At 38.9% G+C, this 21,494-nt stretch overlaps 1 protein-coding gene across 2 annotated transcripts in view; it reads left to right on the forward strand.

The window, feature by feature from the left end:
* Positions 1–17,355, forward strand: part of TBX20 (T-box transcription factor 20) — a 41,074-nt gene extending 23,719 nt beyond the window's left edge. Inside the window, exons 7-9 of one of the 2 annotated variants that reach the window (XM_074900811.1) lie at positions 7,026–7,135; positions 11,539–11,757; positions 16,933–17,355. In XM_074900811.1, coding sequence (XP_074756912.1) covers positions 7,026–7,135; positions 11,539–11,757; positions 16,933–16,940 — 337 coding nt within the window. In that variant the 3' untranslated portion in view covers positions 16,941–17,355. Of the gene's footprint in view, positions 1–7,025; positions 7,136–11,538 lie in introns of both variants that reach the window. The other variant, XM_074900810.1, reaches the window with a different exon arrangement.
* Positions 17,356–21,494: the final 4,139 nt, after the last annotated feature.

The raw sequence follows: 21,494 nt of genomic DNA on the forward strand, positions 1-21,494 counted from the left end.
TTTTTTGTTGTTTGTTTGGTTGGTTGTTTTTTTTTTTTTTTTTTTTTTTCCTTTCCCTGTATAAAGATAGCTGTTTCTCTCATTTTTATTTGCAGTTGAGAGAAGTGGGGTGGGTATATTTAATAAACTCATGCTCCTTCATAAGTGTCATGACTTTTCCCATGTCATGGCTTCAGACAGTCTATGTCACCTCCGTGCATATTATAGGTCTTGCAGAATTGCCATCAGTAGCCAGATGTTTTATTGTGAGGGTACCAGTAAACACCACTTTGGAGACACATTTATTCTTTCCCCGGAAATCATCAAAACCTAGCTTTTTCATAATTTAATTCTCATTTTCCTTCATTCTTAAAATCATATGTATTCTTGGAGTATTGCATCCATCCAACATTTGGCCAATAGTTTTGAATTTGTGTGAAAGTGTTTGGTGGCTCTGTATTAAATTTTGTTCCAAATCAAACTTCAGTTCATGTGAGCCAATGTAGTCTGATGGACCCTGGTTCTTCCCTCATTGGAACTGGTTCAGTTTTAGTCTAAGTAGTTGTACTGGTTTTGGCTGGGGTAAATTTTCTTTATAGTAGCTGGTATGGGGCTATGGTTTGGAGTTGTGATAGAAACAGTGTTGATGATTCAGGGATGTTTTAGTTATTGCTGAGCAGTGCTTACACAGAGTCAAGGTCTTTTCTGCTCCTCATACCACCCCACCAGCAAGGCTGGGGGAGCACAAAATGTTAGGAGGGGATAGAGCCAGGAGAGCTGACCCCAACTGATCAAAGGATATTCCATACCATGTGATGTCATGCTCAGCATGTGATGTCATCAGTGATGGAGCCCCAGAGATGGCTGAACACCTGCCTGCCTATGGGAACTGGTGAATGAATTCCTTGTTTTACTTTGCTTGCATGCATGGCTTTTGTTTTACTTATTAAACTGTCTTTATCTCAACCCATGAGTTTTTTCACTTTTACTCTTCTCATTCTCTCCCCCATCCCACCATGGGGGGAATGAATGAGCGGCTGTATGGAGCTTAGTTGCTGGCTGGGGTTAAACCACAACAGCAGTGGAACAGAGCTACTTTGTTCTGGTCAAATATTTGATCCGTACCGTGTCAGAGCTGAATTAGGTTCCTATGGTCATCCTGTAATATTCATCTATCAGTATAGAAGCAGCTATATGTAGCAAATCAATATGTCTGTATGTTTATGCATGTGTGAAATAGTGACTAAAAGCCACGGGAACATGAAGGCTGAGTGATATCTGAACAGTGGTTCTGACAGTGTTTGTTGTTCATTCTTAGCTGCTGTTATGGAACTGTATTTGTTTCTCCTGACGTGTTGGGGTTTTGTTTTGGTTTGGTTTTGTTTTCTTTTTAATTTGTTTGTTTGTTTGTTTGTTTGTTTTGGGGTTTTTTACAGACTTGTTTTTAGCACTTGTGTCTTAGACAAATTAGTCATCTTTTCCCTTAAAAAAAATTCTACTACAGTGCAAGTTCCGACAAGTTTATTTTTGAGCCTTCTCAGCCCATTTATTCCATCTGTCTTCACCTCACCTCACTTCTGATGTCTTCTGTTATCTGGGCTTTCTTCCAAACATACTAACTGGCAGCTACAAAAAAAGGAAACCTTTGAAATGCAGAACTAAAGAAGTCATTCAGGCTGCAAACTGATAATTCATACACTTTATATCCTGTTCTGTATTTTTCTTTGTGTTAAACTGAATGGCAAAGCAAAGTAATGGTTGTCAATCTTATTATTTAATTATATTTTTTAAAAAAATTTTTAAATTAACATTGCCTTTTTCTTGTAAAGAAAAAGACAAAAAACAAAATAACAAACCCCATGACACCAGGAACTGGGAGCGGATTCTGAGGATATCCTTACCTTTTTGGTTACCTAGCACTTGGATAATAAGGGCAAAAAGAGAAAACACTAACAGGTTGCTTAACTCTGCTCTGAAATTTGTACCTTTTGTAGCCATTCCTGAGACAGTACCTTCTGCAGAAGGTATGAGTTCAGAGTGCCTGGCTCTGCCACTGCTCTTTCTCACTGCAGACTGGCTTTGGCACATTGTCTTCAAAGGAGGTTGAACCTGGCTTCCAGTGGAATGAGTGGCTGCCTATTACATCAACTTCATCCTCTTTGGAGCTGTAGCATGGATCTAAGATGGATACTAACCCAGGCCTGGCTCCAGCAAGCTAGTTCTGGGTTAGCTTTTCTAACACCTTCTGCCAAACCCAGATATATTGCCTGAAGCCTCCTCATCCCAAACGGAGAAGACAGGCTTCCTGTCTCCATCCCCTGGGTGTGCTCTCTGCCAGATTCAGGAAAACCCATAGCTTCAGGTGCATGCAGCCACATAACAGCATCAGTGGTGACAGTGCCCTCTGGCCAGGTGAGCCCTCTTCCATATCATCAGGGTTTGTGGTCATGCGCTTCAGAATCAGGATCATGGGGATCATCAGGCTGCTGTGAATGCACAGCTGAAGCGGAGTAACTGCAAAAGGAGAAGAAAAAATGACACAAAGAAGCATCAAAGAGATGCCTGCTTCCACCTACAAAGAAGCACTGTTCTTTCATCTTGATTAAAGATCCTGCTCGGGGTAATCTGGGACTTTACCGTCTCCCAAGAGAATTTCTGTAATCTGGGTTGACAGCAAAAGGAAGTGAGCATCCTCATGCAGGGCCTCGCTCCTCAGCTGCTTCCCAAGTCAGCTTTGTTTTCTGCCATCTCCCAGTTCATATTCATGGCTAGATCTTGGGTTTAGTCTGTAGAGTGTTCCTGAATCATTTGTCAGCTACATCAGGATTTTCCTATCTGCTTTTGATCCTCTGCGACTACTCTGTATGTACAGGGCACTGTTAAATAAGCAAGGCCAAAGATTCAGTTTGTAGCTGCAAGACACAAAGCGTCCGTAGCTGGAGGTTTAGTTTTTGGAATCAGTTGCCAGCAGGGACAAGAGTGAAATGTTCAGTCAAGAGGTTAAAACCTGCAGAATGGCAAGATGCACCCTGTGCACCCTAAAACTTTGCTAATTGATAAATTCTCCAACCTTTCACTTCCTTCGATTCCTGGTTCAAAATCTGCTGTTCTATTTCCTGCCCAAAGGAGAGAAGTGCTTCATTCATAATAAGCAGAGGTTTATTGACAGAGCTGGGCTTAAGAGGTGCTTCTGTTAGAATGCAGCTTATTCGGATCAGCCTGAGCTCCTTTTCCCTATTACCTCTCCTTACATCTGTCCTGCCTCAGTATCTTCTCTGTGGGTGTGCTAGCCAAAACAAGCTGAGGTTTTTCCTCTCCATTTGGCACCTGGTTCCTTCTTCATTTTCTCAAACAGCTTCAGCCCCTAACTTGCTCTGCTCCAGCCTGTCATCTGCTACTATTATCCAGTTGTACACATAGCACAGCTTAATCATAGTAATATATGATGCCTGTACATGTGTTTTTCCCCTCCTCTGGGTATTTACAAGATATCTGTGTGTTGAAGGGCAGTCTAGAAGACGGAAAATTATTGGTAGACCACACAAAAGAGTTTGACAGAAAAAAGACATCTTTCCTTTATCCAGCTGGCAGCTTGTGACCTCTCAAAACAAAGTTTATTGCTAATTTATTGCTAATAGAAGAAACTATGGAGTTCTAAGATACATTAAAAGGTAAAAATTGTTAGGTTCAAGTATTAGATAACAAGTATCTGATGACAACGTACCAGAAGTACAGAAGCTGAGCATTGAGTAACTTGAAGTCACTTCAGCCACTTTAGTGTGGATGAGCTCTGAGAAATACTAAAGGAAAGCTTTAAAACAACTCCACCGTACCCTTCTTGCTCGTTGTTTTGTTTTTTTTTTATCGAGAAGAATCATAAAATAGCAAATATTGATTCATCATTCCAGTAATTTAAAAAATTATTTCCATAAATTCTCTGAACCTTGAGATATCTTGAAGTATCTGAAGATGTTGCATACAGAACTATAAAGCCAGAGGTTTAAATTAGTATCTTTCCCTCTTAGTAGCAGTATTATTATTATTATTATTATAATGTTTTGGGATTTAAAAAAAATTAGTTTACTGGTCCACTCTACAGAGCACCATATTCTGGATATCCTAAACAGTTCACACTTCCATAAACAGAATTTTCAGGAAGATTTTGAGATTTAAATCCTTTTAGCTCTGGTTGAAAAAAGGGTATAAGCAGGATCCTGTGTTCCAGATTTCCAGCTTTGTTCCTGCATTTTGAACTAGATTTCACAGGCACTTACATTTTGTTGTTTAAGTTTTGCTTCCTTTTATATATCTACCTTGGAGAAAGTCCTAAAGCACCTACCTCTGTCTTTAAAGGGTGGAGGAGACTGGCCTCCTCTTCCCAGTCTACGTGGGAAACTCCACATGTTTCCATAGATTAGATGAGTTTTAACTCCTTTTTTACTCAAGAAGATCTGATGTCTGGGTGGTGTTCTCCGAGCATGAAATATTTGTGCATGATGCAGAGACCACCACCCCTTTCCTTTGAAACACAAAGGGAAGGAAAGATTATCACTTAACTTAGGTCCGGGATGGGGGAGACGTGAGTGCAGACTTTAGCTCTTGTTTTTCTAGGTGGAAGAAACAGTGCATGGTGGGATAACTCAGAGATGTATTTCATGAGTGGAGAAAATATACCACTTCTTGTTTTTCTTTGTTTCCTTTTGCATGCTTAGGTGGTTTCCTGCTTAGCCTTTGCATTTCATAGGTCTGTTTGGAGGTTTATATACAGCATGTGTTGTATGTGGAAAGAAGAGTGTCCACCTGAAGGCTGTGGGGGCCAGGTGCCTAAATTCTGGTGCGAATCTCAATGCTTTGTACTCATGGTGTGAATCACAGCCACAACCCCTAAAACGAAAAATTGAATAGGCGTGTTGTGATTATAGCATAAACCACCAACAGGGTTAGGCAAGATAAGCATATACAGTTTTGAATGTTAAATCCCAGTTGCACAAAAGGAATGGCTTCTGTGAAATTAGCTGTTTCCCCTGATCCAGATTTCCTTGTTAGAGTGTTCCTTCTGCCATAAAAAACTTTGCGTCTTGTGCCAATGAATGAGATTAATCTTCTAAAACCTTTAGCATATTACCTGCAACATTACAACATTAAAAATAAATAAATAAACCTACCACATAGTTCCCTGGTTTCAAACTTTGCAGATTCAGGGTTCACTAAAAAGTCATCTCTTTTTCCTTTAAAAGAAGACAACCATATAGAATAATAGAGTTCTCTGTCTAGCATACAAACCCATCTGGAAAGAATTTAGTCTGCAATAATTGTGGGCATTTGATTTAGCTTTAAATCCCTCTAGGTAATTCAAATGTAAATTTATTGGGGTGAGTTTATCCCCAAACCACCATTGGATCCAGTGTTTTAGAGATTAATTTGGCCCACTGCACTAAAACTAGAGCCTGCATTGTTTCTGTTGCATCAGGATCTTATTACATACTGTAATGTCCATTGTTATAAGCAAACCTTTACTAAAAATAAAGTCAATAGAGACAATACAGACAATCACCTGAATCATATTTATTTTTCAGACCTTTAAAGATTAGTAATTCTTTGGTTATGAATATGTTTATAGACTGGTATCTAAATCACTCAGACAACACTGGTCTAATTTGTTATTCTGTTATTCTGTACTCATCTGAGATAGTCTTTCTGGCTAAGTAAAATTCTTTGCATTTCACATTCTGCTTCAGAAAAAAAAAGTTTCAAGAGGCATTCAGCACATAATGTAAACAATGCCATCTGTCTTTTTCTTTGTAAAATCTTCTTCGAGATAGTCCCGATATGCCCACTGTTTTCAATCACTTAAAAGGCAGTAATTCAATTATATCATCCTCTATGTAGGAACTGCCATTGCTTTCAGTCCACTTCCAAGCCTGACACAAGTAAATCACTTTGATAAGATCCCCTTTTTATTTATTTTTTTCTGAGGAGACTAGCATAAGTAATGATGCCAGTGATAGACCAAGGACAAAATGACCATAATGGGCTTTCTGTAGGAAAGGAAAACATGTGCCATTGTGATTTATTGTGTTACTTGGAAAATATTTTTCCTTGGAATTTCTGCAACAGCCACGCTGTCTGAACGAAGGGCATTAGCAAGTATGAATGGCAAAATGGTAAATTCAGACCAAACCTTCACCGAGCAGTGGATTTAAACAGCTTTCAATGCCTAGATTTCTTAAATGAGAACAGAAGGTCAAAACCATTTTGGAAATGTGCCTCAGTCATATTCATCTTTGGTATAATGCCACCTACTTACATGGAAACACGCTGGGAATGTGTAAGGTTGGATCTTCCTTACAAACTGTTATGGCTTATCATGAAGATATGCCTTCCTTCTATTTAAAAATTGTTTGGGTGACTTCAGTGCTTTGTGCCACCAGCAAGGCGGGGGCCTGGCAGGCACGTCTAACCTCCCAGAATAGAGGTGGCACGAGATCGGTAGTATCTGTAGACTTCCTGCTATGAACTGGCCTCAACTCTGATGCTGAGAGAGCATGGTTAGAGCTGAGCTGTTTCTGGACACATCTATTTCTTGCCCCTGATTTAAAAAAAAATTGGAGAGGGCTAAATGAGGTGGTCTTGTGTGGTGTGAAAGCTTGTTCGAAAGGAGGTGGACCACAGGTGCCTCTTTGAACCCAGACTGATCACCCAGCACAAATAACCCCAGAGCTTGTGTTTTCAAATCTATGAAGAGTGCTGGTCTTATATTCACGATCCATAGACCAGGAAATGTGGTGGGAAGTTCACGCTATTTTGCTGAAGAAGCAGTACCACACAGGTAAGAGATGACCAGCAATATTAAAACACTGCAGGCCAAATTCGGCATTTCCAGTGACATGCTATGAGGTAACTCTTTTGTCAGGTAATTTTGGAGATTCTGTGTGAGAAATCTGTGGTCTGAACAGGGAAAAGACAGCATGTTCATTGTATTTAACTTAATGAATTAGGAGGCTCTTTATAATATTATTGATACAGTAGGTTGTTTCCTTTCACAGAGAAAGCGTGGAGAGCCTTATCCAAAAACATTCCTATGCCCGATCCCCCATTCGAACCTATGGAGGAGAAGAAGATCTTGGAGATGACAGCCAGGCAACACAAAGTAGAGGTAGGAAAATTTGCTCATGAGGTAAATTACGGTGACCTAGTTATGCTTGAGAAAAGGAGGACCACAGTCAGTACTGTGGTACTCTGAAGCATTTCTCTGCTGTACCTCTCTGCCATGAAGTCCTATAATGAAGAAGAATACTTCTTACCTTATGGCTCTTCTGGATATCTGATATGCCCATGGCACTGGTGTGGGTGGATAGTTCAGGAGGGAGCTCTAGAGATGCCTATACAGCCCTTGTCATCAGCACAGAACTGTCTCTGCTTCCTCTTCAAGATGGCTGAAAACCAGGCAACTTCATTACGGTGGTGCTGAGAACAAGCTAACACTCCCCAGGTCCTGCCTCCCTGGGCAGGACTTATTAGCTGGGGCTCAGCACCATTTGTAAAGTACTGTGTAGATGTGGCATTTGCTGCCCCTCCAGCCTTCTGTGAACAGAGGACTTGGTTCTGACCATCTTCAACCATGCTGTGGTTAACCTGCTTTGCCTCTACAGGAATAAAAGTCCATAGCTCCCTGGAAAACTGATGTTTAATTACTATCTCTTGGTCTCTAAAAGGTGCTTTTCCTGCTGAGGCAATTCACCTCAAATTTGTCTACTTTAGCAGTCGCAAAAGTAGTAGCAAGACAGAGTTGTTCTTTGTGGGTATACTTGCTGGACAAATTGCATCTGTCATAATTTGTCACTGGAAATAGATCTCAAATCCGTCCTGTGAGATCGTTGACTAGCATAAACTTGTGTTGCATTATACTTTGCATGTTGACTTTGTGACCCGCCTGATATGCAACAGCCACTTGAGGTAAAGCAGTTCTATCTGCCTTCCGACTGGCAGTGCCCTTGTCTTGTCCTCTAACTTCATACAGTGTTGCTAAGATAAGAGCATTATTTCTGGTCATAAGCTCTTCGGACTTGTGCAGGGAAAACACACTTATTTTTAACCACAAGTTGCTCTTCAGCAAAATGTGATTAGGTGAGCTTGTTCATACATCTCTATTCTAAGACTAGTTCCTTAGATTGTGGAGTTTCTGAAGCAGCTCCTCCGCTGATATGATGCCATCTTTTCACATACTTCTGGCGGATTACCTTGCTTCATGTCAGCTTAGATTTTAGGCCAGTTATTGTTGAAGTGTTAAATTTCACCTTGTCAGAAGTGCTTGGAGCAAGGCACCCTCTCTCCAAGAATTAAATTTCTCCCTGTTATGATGTCCTCCTCTGGGAGTGACAAAGTGAATAAGGTGAACCTCAGTATGAGAGCTGGCCATTAAAGTCTTTCTCATTTGAAGAGAATCCCTAGGAAGGTGTCATAAGAGGAAAGAAAAGTTTATTACAATTAATTTTATGTAAAATATATCCTGTTCTTGATGTACAGTTCTGCATTTGCTCACAATGTGGCAAATGAGTAAGCGAGGAAGATGACGAGTTGTGGCAACCAGCTTTTTTCTAATCTGGGAGCCATATGCTGGCATAGGATGTGATTGTTCTGGGCAACCAAAGGCATGCACAGAGGGTAAAACATACTGCTCTTGCAGATGAATAACTGGTACTGCCTTCACTCTCTGTTTAGGTCTGGTGTCCTTAAATAAGGAAAAGTCCTCCAAGATGTGAGGAGACAAATAATGGTCTTATTGAAACTCTCAGATGTTTTCATTTTTTCTGATGCTTTTTAAAATTACCTTGCATGCAAAATTGAGGGATGCCCTTCCATACGTATGAGAGTTGACAGCCAAATACATACATGTTGCTGGGTGGTGTGTGTTACAGGCTCTCTGAGGCCTCGGCTGCCTCAGAATTACTATGGCACATTTTTTGGCGCTGCCAAATGTGGTATGTGAGACTTTTTGGAGTACTAAGTTGCAATTAGAGACCACTGCAGTTGGAGGAAAGGGCGCTTATGGATGTTCCTCATGAGAATTACAGAATCATAGAATAGTTTGTGTTGGAAGGGTTTTTTAAAGGCCATCTAGTCCAACCCCCCTGCAATGAGCAGGGACATCTTCAACTAGATTAGGTTGCTCAGAGCCCCATCCAACCTGGCCTTGGATGTGTCCAGGGATGGGGCATCTACCACCTCTCTGGGCAACATGTTCCAGTGTTTCACCACCCTCATTGTAAAAAATTTCTTCCTTATAGCTGGTCTAAATCTACCCTCTTTTAGTTTAAAACCATTACCCCTTGTCCTATTGCAAGATGTCCTGCTAAAAAGTTTGTCCCCACCTTTCTTATAGGCCCCCTTTAAGTACCGGAAGGCCACTATCAGGTCTCCCTGGAGCATTCTCCAGGCTGAACAACCCCAACCATCTCAGTCTTTCTTCATAGGATAGGTGTTCCATACCTCTGATCATGAGAAGGAGTCATATACTTTATTCTATGTAGAACAAAGGAAGTCTGTCACTGCTATTTATCTCTAATTACTTCAGCACCCACCCAGAGCATTCTCAGCTCAGGCAATTTCAGCCATCTAAAGATGGAAGCGGCTAGCCTTCAGTAGTATATTTATCATAAGCAGCCGGTTTTCAAAGGAATTAACAGATATGAAATATATAAATCCAATTAAAACTCTTTAATGTATAATGTCTGGATGTCTGTGCTCCAGTATCCACACACAGGATTCATAGTCGCCACCTGGAACGGAGCCAAATGTAAACCTTCTAGGCAAACCCAGATTCGCATCCCACTTTCCCTGTAGTGCAATAACGTTCAGATATCCGCTGCGTTGTAACAGGATTTGCTCTGGTCTATCAGTATAGTGTTATCGTTAGAGTTTGGCTCTGGATCCAAACTTCCCAGCAGTTAGGATTTGGTTCAATGGTAGGGCCAGGATTGGGTTCAAGTCTGTTTCTAGTGCTGAATTGACACAATTTCTCTTTCCTGTTACTAGGCCTTTTTCCTTGTTTCATTAAGCAGAGGAGGAATTAATCATGAGCAGCTCTGTTTTGAGAATATATCCCTAAAGAGATTTGTGATTTTAAGAAAATAATATTTTGCGTTTTTCTTTCTATTCTTGTTTGCTTATAGCTTTGTTTTGAATATGTGCCTATGATTGGTTAGTATTCAATAAGTTTTCCTTGACAGATAGATGCCTTCATATTTTTTCTTTGCACAATTTGGATGAACATATTTTCTAGAATCAGATTTACAAAACTAATACCTGTTGTCAAATTTGTTGTTTCAGAATGTTTTGCAATATTGGCTTGAAATTATATTTTATCAGATATTCTTGCCCATAGATTCATTTCTTAAAGTAAGAGACATTTTCTCAATGGATGAAGTTGGACAAGAAAAAAAATACAGAAGGGACATAAGCTGCATTATTGTTTGAATAGGAATAAAATTTAAGAATTTATAGGATTTTATTGTATTTCCCATTTCTAGAAATCAGACACCTGATGATGATCCGACGCATAGAGGAACTGCAGAAGTGAAGGGCAACATTGTCACCAGATTGTTTGAAAATGACCATGTATAATTATACAAACAAATTATTCAATGTTTCCACAAAATTTTACTGTCAAAATAAGTAGTTTAAATTTTAAAAACCATTTTTCCTTTTTTTTTTAATGATTCTGCAGTTGTCAGAGAAAAAGTGTTTTAGAGGTGGAAGGTTTGTGAAAATAATTTTTGGAACTTTCCAGATTAAAAAAAAATCAAAGAAAACAATTCCATTTGATCAAAGGTAGATAATTGCCCCAAGAGAAAGTTTTTAATATTTTTGTTGCATTTCACTTAAAACCCTGCATCTCTTCCTATGATTTAACAGTAGTGTTTTTCGTTAGACCACTGTACACAGCTGGAAAAATCAAAAATGTTTTGACATTGTAGAATTTTGGTCTGTGTTTCTGAAAAAGTAAGATTGAGTGAATAGATGCAGTGTTGACAAGTTTTACTGGGATAAAAAAAAAAAAAAAAGGGGGTGGGGGGGGTTGGGGTGTGGAACTTGTAGTGCAAATTACTTTTTCCTGCATTTTTGCCAGACTGAAATTTTAGCAAAAAATAGCCAGTTCTACTGAGGATCTGATGTAAAAATCTACAAACATGTCTTCAAAAGAGGGGTGTAATGCACTTAGATTCCACATCAGAGTAGATGCTTTAATGTTTAGTGGCAGCATTACAAGGTTCTTCAGTGTTTAATACCAAAAATATCCAACATGCAAAACTGATTTTACTGTTCAAGCCACTACAACCAGCTTCTTAAAATGGAAATTTGTCTAAGATGTAGTGATAAAGGACAGCAACTGGCAAATAATAATACAAAGAAAGATGAGAGGGAAGTATTTGGGAAGTATTTCCAATGACAACTTGTCATTAAAATCAGTCTTGCTGTGAAGATTTCTTCCTTTTTGCTATTTTTCCAGCTTTGCGCGTTGCAGTGCAAACACCAGGTGTTCTTTCTCTTTGCTTGCAGGATCAGCCTTTACAACATCTGATAACCTGTCCCTCAGTTCCTGGGTATCCTCCTCAACCAGTTTTCCTGGATTTCAGCATCCACAGTCTTTGAGTGCCCTGGGTACCAGCACTGCATCCATAGCTACACCCATTCCTCATCCAATCCAAGGATCTCTGCCTCCGTACAGCCGCCTGGGAATGCCTCTTACACCCTCTGCTATAGCCAGCTCCATGCAAGGTAGTGGCCCCACTTTCCCTTCCTTCCACATGCCTAGGTACCACCATTATTTTCAGCAGGGTCCTTACGCAGCTATCCAGGGACTGCGTCACTCCTCCGCAGTGATGACACCGTTTGTATGAGTGACGTAAGCCAAGAGAAACACGAGATATTAAATGTGCGAGTTTGGTATGAAAAATACAAGGGACCTTCCTGAAAGGCCTGTGGCAGGAGTTCTGAACTCATAACAAACCAGCTAAGATAATGCATTATGGATATAGATTCCTCTGTGGAGGGATCACAAGAAGAGAGCATGCAGCCTGAAGCTGCTCACAGATCTATCTGTAACACAGCTGAAATGGATCCCAAAGTTCCCAGGATTTTTGGTCACATACAGTTTGTTCCAAAGGTGCATTATTCCTAGGGGAAAGAGATTACGTTTATGCAGCAGTGTACAAATTAATTGTGTATAGGTCTTTTTTCATACGCTAGAAAAATTCTGAAAAAGGCAATACTACTCTTTACTCATCTTCATCTCTTCTTGTGACCGATGAGCATCTAAACAGAAAAATGTATTTCTATAACTTTGAGCATGTTCTAGGCTCTCTCAGCACACATTTGCTGGGAATGGGACAAAGTGGAGAAGACCACCGTCCTTTTTAAATGACTGGCTTATATTCACCAAAAGCAGTATTTCTTAGTTGCTACTATAATTCCAAAGAGAAAATTGTTAACAAATCTTTCTTTCTTTCTTTGTTTCTTTCACAAAACACTTATCAGTTCCAAAAAAGAACTGTGTTACAGGACTGTAGCAGTAATGATGTATTCTGTCCTTCAGTCTGAAAATAAGTTTGTCCTATATCCTAGGAGGAGCAGTTTAACTGTCTATTAAGGTATGATGAAGGAAAATGCTGATTTGGGAAAATCTGTTACTTAAACTTAGAAACCCAAGATGTCAAATCTTTAAATCAGTTCTTCTTTGCTACTGCACTCGACACTGAAGACCTGCTTCTAGCTGCAAATGTGTATCAAGTTAACTGAATTTCAGGCTAGATCAGTCTATAGACTCTCCAGAAAAAAAAAAATAATCAATGGACTGGTATAAGATGAGTGGCATTGGAGTGTCCTTCTACTTCTGATTTTCTCGGGTTTGGTCATGGCTGTTGTTATACAAGCTCTTTGGCCAGGTAAATGAGGGCTGTGCTGTCTGTTTTTCCATGTCCCAGTAGAATGGTGGAGTTTCCTCGGGAAAATGTCAGTGCAAAACTTCACATGTGACTTTTTAGTTCATATCTGCCTTTTTTCAGTTAGTAATTAGTGATTTTATTCAAAGTACTGTCCACTTTTTCTAGTATGTTATGTCTGATGCAACGGAGGAACTGAAGAGGTATAAAGAAAAATGACCTCTCTGCAGAGAGCTAGCATGAGTCCTTTGCACTGCTGAAAAGACTACCAGTATGATGCTGGCTTTCTGTGTGGCAGGAGCTGGGATTTCACTGTAAATAAGAAGTCAACACAGAGTTTCTGTGTAGAGTTGCATCCAAGTTATAGATGATAACACATTTACTGATAAAAAAGAACTAGCAATCCAATCTCATATATTAAAGATTTGTATGGAGCTGGAACACAGAGTGGAATACAGACTTCTTTGGCACTATTCTCTACTTTTGACCAGTGTGTGTTTGTATCATATGGTAAGAAGTCGCGTGCAGCACACTGAGTCACATACTTCCCATCTCTGTGAAGTGCAAGGCAAGTGACATGCCTTTTTTTGTCTCATTGCCTCATCTTACATGCCCCATCACACAGAGCAGTGACAACCTCCCAGGCTTTTCCGAGTTTCTACTGTAGGTCAGTACTTGCATTCCACAGATAAGGGCCATCTTTATGTATTTCCCAGTAGCTGAATTTAAAATCTTGTCAAATTGGCTATTTCAATTACCTCAGCTATCTGCAGTATTGTTCTAATTTCCCTTTACTCACTGTTGGACCTGCTGATAAAAAATGACCTGAGGCATTTTGCAACTTTTGTGCTCTGTATGTGAATGAAAATGAACCTTTATTTACATTTTCTGAGTTCAGAGATACTACAAGAGTTCCATATATTAATACAATAGGCCAAGCTCTGCAGTATTTAAATGGCTTAGTATCAGACACTGAAGTTGGCTTGATGTACCCAAATATTAGATTTTGCTCCAGGCTATCAGATTCACCTGACAGGTGCATGTTGCAAGGTTGTGTCTCCTTATGACTTGTTTTGATATAAACCCTCTATTTTTCAGGAAATTAAATTATTCTGGCCCCACAACAACGTAACTCTTCAAGTATATATATGATACTACAGAAATGAGAATTTCAGGGGAGAATTGGAAGAAAATTTTAATCCCTCTCCTTCAGTTGCTTGACTTTTGTTAGAGTTGTATGAAAGCCCTATGATGACATGCACTAAAGCCTGTGAGGAAATTCTGTGTCTTTTATCTATTTCCTTCTGCAGCTTCATTAACTTATCTGGAGTTGCAGGAGATATGGTTAGGTTCAGAATTCAAGCCAGTGGCTTTAATGTTGATATTTCCACTGGGAAATGGTCAAGTAAGTCGGCAGCTTCTACACGACTCCAGAAATAAGTTTGGAACAGGTAGGCTGATTTAGGCATGTTTGACAAGTCACATAAAGACTCCTCGTACATTGACCTGTCCTTCTTCCATGAAGCAAATTCGGAGAAATAAACTGTACAATCTCTTTAGTCCTGTCCCAGTCCCTGTTCTGAAAGCACCATTATTTGGCATGCAGAAATGCCCCTGATACTGTTTCAGAGAAAATTCTCCAGGGTCTTCCTGAAGAATTAAACTGGATTTCAACAACGTCGTTGACAAAAAATATTAAATGAAAGATAAGTGGTTTTCACTACAAATAAAATGTAATTCATATCTGAAAAACTATGGCAGGAGACTGTCCCTGTATAAAAATGTGATAAGGCCAATTCCTCATCCAAATTCTTTCTGAGAAGCCTCATTCTGTAGATGATACAGAACTATCTGTCAAAATCCACAGCTTGATTTTTCCAGTCAGATCAAGTCTCAGTGTGCTCATACCTCCGAGTGCTTCTCTCTGGCATATGCTGCTCTTCAACCATTTAATTCCTTTGCATCAGAAACCCACTGGGTTCCCCACTAATGCAGAATCATGTGCGGCTTCCAAGCAAGGGAACAAAGGCAGCTTGTGAGAGCCTTCCCCAGGAATAAGGTCAGTAGGTATATCCAGTTGTCACCTCCTCTTCTTTGCCCTCAAAATCCTACCTCCAAAACCTGTTGTGTAGAGTTGAGGTTGAGGAAACCACAGGCCACACAATGAAGAGGTCTTTCCACCTCACAAGGTTTCTTCTCCATGTCCCTCTCACCTTCCTGTGGGCAGGGGCAGCATGGGAGTGATTCTAGGGATAAAATTCCCTCCCCACTGAAGTCAGATGCAAATTTCTTGACTGCAATGGAGACAGGATTTCATTCAACATTCTCACCTCAAAATAAAGTGTAAGAACAGTGACTGTAGCAACAGCAACAATATAGGAGCTCTATAGAAAAGACTAAAACCCCACTACAAATCAGCTTTAGCACTGATTTCACAATTGGAAGAAAATGAATGTAAATTCGTAATTAATCAGTTAAAGAGTGAAATCGCTTTTCCTTAAAAAAAAATTATCTGTACTACTCTGAGAACAACTCAATATAATTTATTTAAGGAGTTGCTGTACTCCTGTCAAAACTGTATCACTTTCAGGACAGAACATCTGTTGCTGGTAGATGGTCTAGGAATGCCAAATATAATCGAGAGTTTATTTTCCAGTATAATTCACATTTTTATATCCCATGAGAAGTACTCTTCACCTTTATGAGCTCTCTTGGCTGAGCAAACTGGTGCTGGTTTATGTTGTTGAGTTTTTTAAAAGAAGGGTGGAGAGAACGTGCCTGAATATGCTTTTCAAAGAAAATAAGATTATCCTCTAAAGTGTTACAAGTACTTTTAGGTGTTTCCTGGATTACCATTTTATCCATAGATAGACAACAGCCTCAGGTCTTTAATCCAACAAAGGCATCACAAAAACTAACAAAGCTGATTTAGATGCATTTGTCTGATTTTTTTTTTTTTTTTTTAGTACTACTTTTGGAGCTCTGAGAGAAACTAGACATAAAAAACATTTTGAATTTGGCTGTTTGGTTTGCAGTGTTGCTTTATACAGCCTGAAGCACTGTCAAAGACAAAACTTCAGTGCCACTGTGTGGTACTCTTCTAGATATAAACTGACAAACAAGCATACACCAAGTGGATAAAGGTACAGAGTTTCTAATGGAAATGCTTCTTGATGAGTTCAGAGATGGTAAGTTGTAGGATAGCTAACATACTTGGTAGTACAATCTACAAAATGCAATTGCAAATTTTTTCCCAGAAGGCTTTATCCATGGAGGCCAGGACACTGAATGAGCGTGTATGCATAAGAAGATGTTGCTGCTTCCAACATCCAGCAAGCACTAGCCAGCATTTGAAAATGAACGTCTTTTAAACTGAAAACATTTGGGCTGGCAACTTTGATTATGCACTACAGCCTCTTTATGTGTGTGTACTATAGGGAAAAAGAAATATCAATGGAAATTATTGCAAAAATCTGGGGAGCTTTCCAAAACTGTAACTTAATATAAATTGTGGTAATTTACCCCTAGATAAGGGATAAAATCAACAGTGAGATCAATGTAACACTTAGGGATCCTTATCTGGGAGTGAGCTGTGGCCACAGTGCTCACACTCATTATCTGCAGAGGGATGACATTCACTCAAAGCAAGATTAATTTGGGGTTTAGTGAGATCTTATTCTCACTATTCCTTACAGACCATTTTTTGCTGCAGGAGATGTGGTTTCTTTACTAACCACTTACTTGCTGGCCGGAGGATTTATGTATTATTCTGTAATAAACTGTCCTTGCATATAGTCTCTAGTATATCAAATGACAACTTCTTTTTCTTTATTTTATCTTGTTAAAAGAAAACTAAGCAGTGATTTAAGTAAACTCTGAAGTAACTTTTAATGATAGTTTAAGGACAAAAAATACAGTTTGCTGTATTTTACCTTTAGCACATTTAAACAACCTTCTCTTTTCTTTTCTTTTCTCTTTTTTTATTTTTTTTTTTTTTAAATTGTACCTTCAGAAACATGAGGAAAGATTTGGTTTCAAAATAAGGAAGGTAGAAAACTGGATGTAACCTCTTTAACAGAATGTACCACAGTTCTGCTGTTTGCTGTGTTGACTTTGTTGTTTATAATGCATTGCGTGAGCACATTCACCATGTACTGAAGTGTGTGTTTGTGTGTATGGGGTGGGGGTAGGGGGAAATCTTTTTATGGAAAAAGAAGTTATGAACATAAACTATGAAGCAACATCTAATGAGAAGTTTCTTTTTAAGTGCAATATATTTATTTCTGCTAGAAATATATCAACATTATGTAATATTTGAAGCATTAAATGTTATTTGTAAACAGCTTAAAATTATATATATATATCACAAAAATTGTACAGAAGTGCAAATGTGTGGATATTCAGTTTCTTTCATTAAAATATTGGGTGTTTTGATATATCATTCTTACTTAGCCAAATCTTTCTGCTTCTGTTGTTTATCCTCTAACCAAGTCACTGAGTGCAGTGGAACCAGAGATGGATTTTCCTGGGAGCTCACAGAATCCAATAGGGCTGCTCATCTGCAAAAAGCGGTCTAAACGTTGGATCCGTATGGAGTGATAGTTGTACTATAGTTAAATACAATTGTAGTTTGCATATAGTTACACAAATTGCTTTTTTCAAAGTGCCTTGCAATCATATTCAGAAAAATTGCTGGGTTTGCCACCAAAGCCCAAATAAAGTGGCTAAAATATGGGGTTTCAGGGTCCCCAAGTTAGTAAACAGAGACCTAGGAAACAGCTTAAGAAGAAAGTGAAAAGGAATTAGGTCTGTTTAGTCTGGAGAAGATTGTGAAAAGGTACAATAAGGTTTTCAAATGCATGAAGACTGTAAAGAAGTAAGGAATAAATTCCTCTCAGTATCTGCTGCGGGCTTTTATTTAATAGGATTTTATTTCTATTTTAATAGCATATATCAAAGCAAGGGAGATTTACCCAAGACAGCTAAGATATTCAAAGAAGAGGGATAGTGAAGCACAGCATTGGATCGACTAGAGAAGATAAGGAGCAATGTCTACCACTGGAAGTCTTTAAGAACAGGTTGAACACGCATTAGTGAAGAATAATGTGATTTGACCTAATCTTGCCTTGGGACAACTAGATGATCTCTTGAGGTGCTTCCAAGCTTTCTGTGAGAGCCATCCCTTAAAGCAGCTTCTGACAAAAACCTACACACTTGCAGTCCAGCTTGTCTTCAAATTGAGCTCAGCTGTTGGGTCTTTTGCATCTAGGTCACAAGAGTTGCTGACTTACAAAGAAACTCAATGTGATAGGAGAGCTGCAAAGTCCTAATGAACTTGCATTGCTCTAATTTGGTTTTGTCTGTGGATGTAAGCAAGGAGAGAACAGCCTGAGGTAATTCAAATCCACTTTTAACTATGCTGAGTTGCAACCATGCGTTAATGTATCTCTTTTACATTTGGAATACATGAAAATGAGGACAGCTTGCTGAGTTGTCTCTTAGATTTTTATGTCATCTTGGTAGCAAAAAGCATGTATTCCCTCATGGATATTCAGTGCTGTGAAAGTCTTCTGCTTAACATCAGGCTAGGGGGATTTCTTGATTACATGTAAAAATAAGAGCGTGCATTAGCACTTTCCTGAATCAGAGATATTGGCTGTATGCTGGTTCAAGATATAGTTATGCCAATGGTCTCACTGAAATCAGTAAGCTTGCTTGCTTAAAGTTAAATCCGTGCTTAAGTATTTCAGTGGTTCTGCAACTCCTTGTGCTTTGTAGAATCAAGCCATTTGGGACAAGTGGCAACAAACACCTGCAAAATTGCAAGTTTTTATTTGCTATTGTCCAAAGAGAAAGCAGGGTTTTAAATAAAGTGAAGATTCTGAGCTGCCTTCCAGTAGGGTTACTCTGAAGAGACTGCTGAATAGTCATGGTGACTGTAGGCTGCCTTGTGTTTCACATTTAGAAAACAGATTTGTATCCAAATTATCTATCTTAGAGATAAGCAGGGCAGAAAAAAAATGATTTGGAGAGTGATACTTTCTAAACTTCCAGTGCAGAAGCACAATGAATGCACTGATTTAATGGTATGCTAGAAATACAGAGCAATAAATGATATTTTGACTCATGAGTAAAAAGACCATTTCATATACACATAAAATATTTTAATTATAGGCCATCAGTTCAATATATATATAAACTAACAATAACCAGAAATGATAATTTTAAGTATAAAGAATTAAACTGTCAGTGGTCTAATGCCCAAGATCCTTATTAAAGTTAGTCATTGACATCAGGGTTGTCAGTGAGGCTTTGGAGACCTTTGTGGGAACTACAGAAGCTGGTCTTTGTTCTCCAGTTATACCCAGGGGAGTAAGAAAAACCCGTGGGGATGCCTACCAGAAAACTGCCAGAGAGGGGGTTTTTTTAAGAGTAAGATGATAATGTCTCTCAATGTAGACAGTATTAGATAATTCACCACTGCAGCACTTTTACCTCTGTTAATATAAAATACAGTTTTACAAGCAAACCCAGCAAAATCTAATATTTTTAAGTCTTTTTTTGATTGGAAAACAGACTTAATACAGGGAATGCACTGACTAACTAATTCATTGAGTTAAAATCAAGCAACAAGGCTGAATCATTTTTATCTAATAGTTGATTTTGATTTGTTTTTATTCTTGTGAAGCCTGCTAGGAATATGAGCAGTAATTTTTGATTTCCTTCAGGTTTCTGTGACCTAGAGAATCTCCTGGCTTTGAGTTATGTTTTCATTGACTGTTTCAAAGTTCTGCGCTCTGGTGTGTTTGGAGAAGGGTGGTTAGCAGAAATGGTGATGAGATTAATTATCATCCTTGAGGTATGCAAGGGGCACTCAGCTAGCTCATTGTTTTAATTCAGCCAACAATTGCAGGGGAATAGCTCAAAGAGTAAGATGAACTAAAGCAGGGTAAATGCTTGCAACTGAATCTGTAATTGATGATATTTAGAACAAATAAGCCCCCAAAAGGTAGAGGTGATGTAGTTCCTTGAAGAGCTGCAGCTTTTCTCTGCTTAGATGCTTAACTTCTGCTCAGTTGTTCTGAGAGGCTCATAGAAGGGATGAAGCACATAGCAAAAAATCTGTGTCATTTACCTGTGTCAGAAGTCTGTTGTCTACTCTTTCTGAGGCAATGCATTCATATATCTTTGTTGCCTCAAACCAGAATTATTAGTGTGCTTTTTACCTGGGTCTTTGTCTTAGGGCATCTTATAATGTCCTGAAAGCAATATGGCACTGGAGAAGTTAATGATGTCTTTACTTACAGTCTGCACTGTCTTCCAATCAGCATCTAGGGGCAACACATACCATAATTTTAATGATAAAATACTAAATCATTTGGATATTCGGTGTCATCAGAGTCCACACTCCTTTCTTTGAGTTTTCACAGAGCTGGAATAAGTTGTGATTCGTAAACTGGTAGTCTGTGCTTAATAGGGGCTGCTGGAATTGGACTGCCTTCAATCAGGGGTCTTTCTATTGAAAGTCACCCCTCCTGTTCTGTCCGTGCCTGCATTTTTGTACGCTTTTATGAGACAAAAAGTCTATTGGTCTTCACTGGTGTTCTCTGGTGTGGAAGCTGAGAGAGAGAGTAGGTTTATTTCTGTTTATCTTACTCCCTGTCTTAAAGTCATGGTTGATACATAGTCACTTACAAATCTATTATTATTCCTTCCTGTGCTCTCTCATGGATTGATCCCAAGGCAGCCAAAAGAAGAATTAATTTTTATCCTGATGCAAATCGTTGGCTGTAAAATTTGCATTGATAGTATCTGAACATGTACCCAGGGCTTTGGAATGGCAGGCTTCCATTACTTTCCTCTGAATGTCATAGCTTTTAGACTTGAGACACCAGTCATACTACTCATCTTCAATGATATTACAAATAAGTTGATAGTACTCAGGAGATTTATCAGCCTGACTTTATTTAATCACTCCATTTTCAGTTAACATAGTCACCCCAAACAGTGCATTTCCAGAGCATGATTAGATTGTTTCAGATGGTTAAAGACTTTGGCCTTCTTCTCTCCTTCATTTTACAGTGCACTAGGAACCTTGTGCATTTTTGTATGAACATATAAAACTCTAATACTTGTGCCCCCTAATTTCGTTTACAAGAATTTAAACATTTTCCAGTTGTTTTTATATGAATGAATATGTACTGTATAGCCTGCCTAGCACTTAAGACAACTTGGCATGGTTTCCAGTAGTTCTGGACGGACAACTACTTGTGTTTTCAGTCACAGAAAATATTTTTCTTCCTACATACCTGATGAGGGAAAAGATTAACAAGGAATATTATAGGCTGAGATTTCAAAGCCATTATGGATGTAGATGCACAGCTACCACTAATTCTAGGAAGAATCATGCTTCTAAGTCCTGGTTTGTATGTCTTCGCTATAGTGTTTGCTGTTTTGAAAAGTTTACATTTTTTTCAGAGACCAGCCTAAACGTTTTATCATCCCTTCCTGGAACAGCATTTTGAAGCTTCTTTTGCTCCATGCCATAATATCATGCCTTTGTTCTCCTATTCT

This window comes from Athene noctua, chromosome 2, assembly GCF_965140245.1.
Source record: "Athene noctua chromosome 2, bAthNoc1.hap1.1, whole genome shotgun sequence".
Classification (NCBI taxonomy): domain Eukaryota; kingdom Metazoa; phylum Chordata; class Aves; order Strigiformes; family Strigidae; genus Athene; species Athene noctua.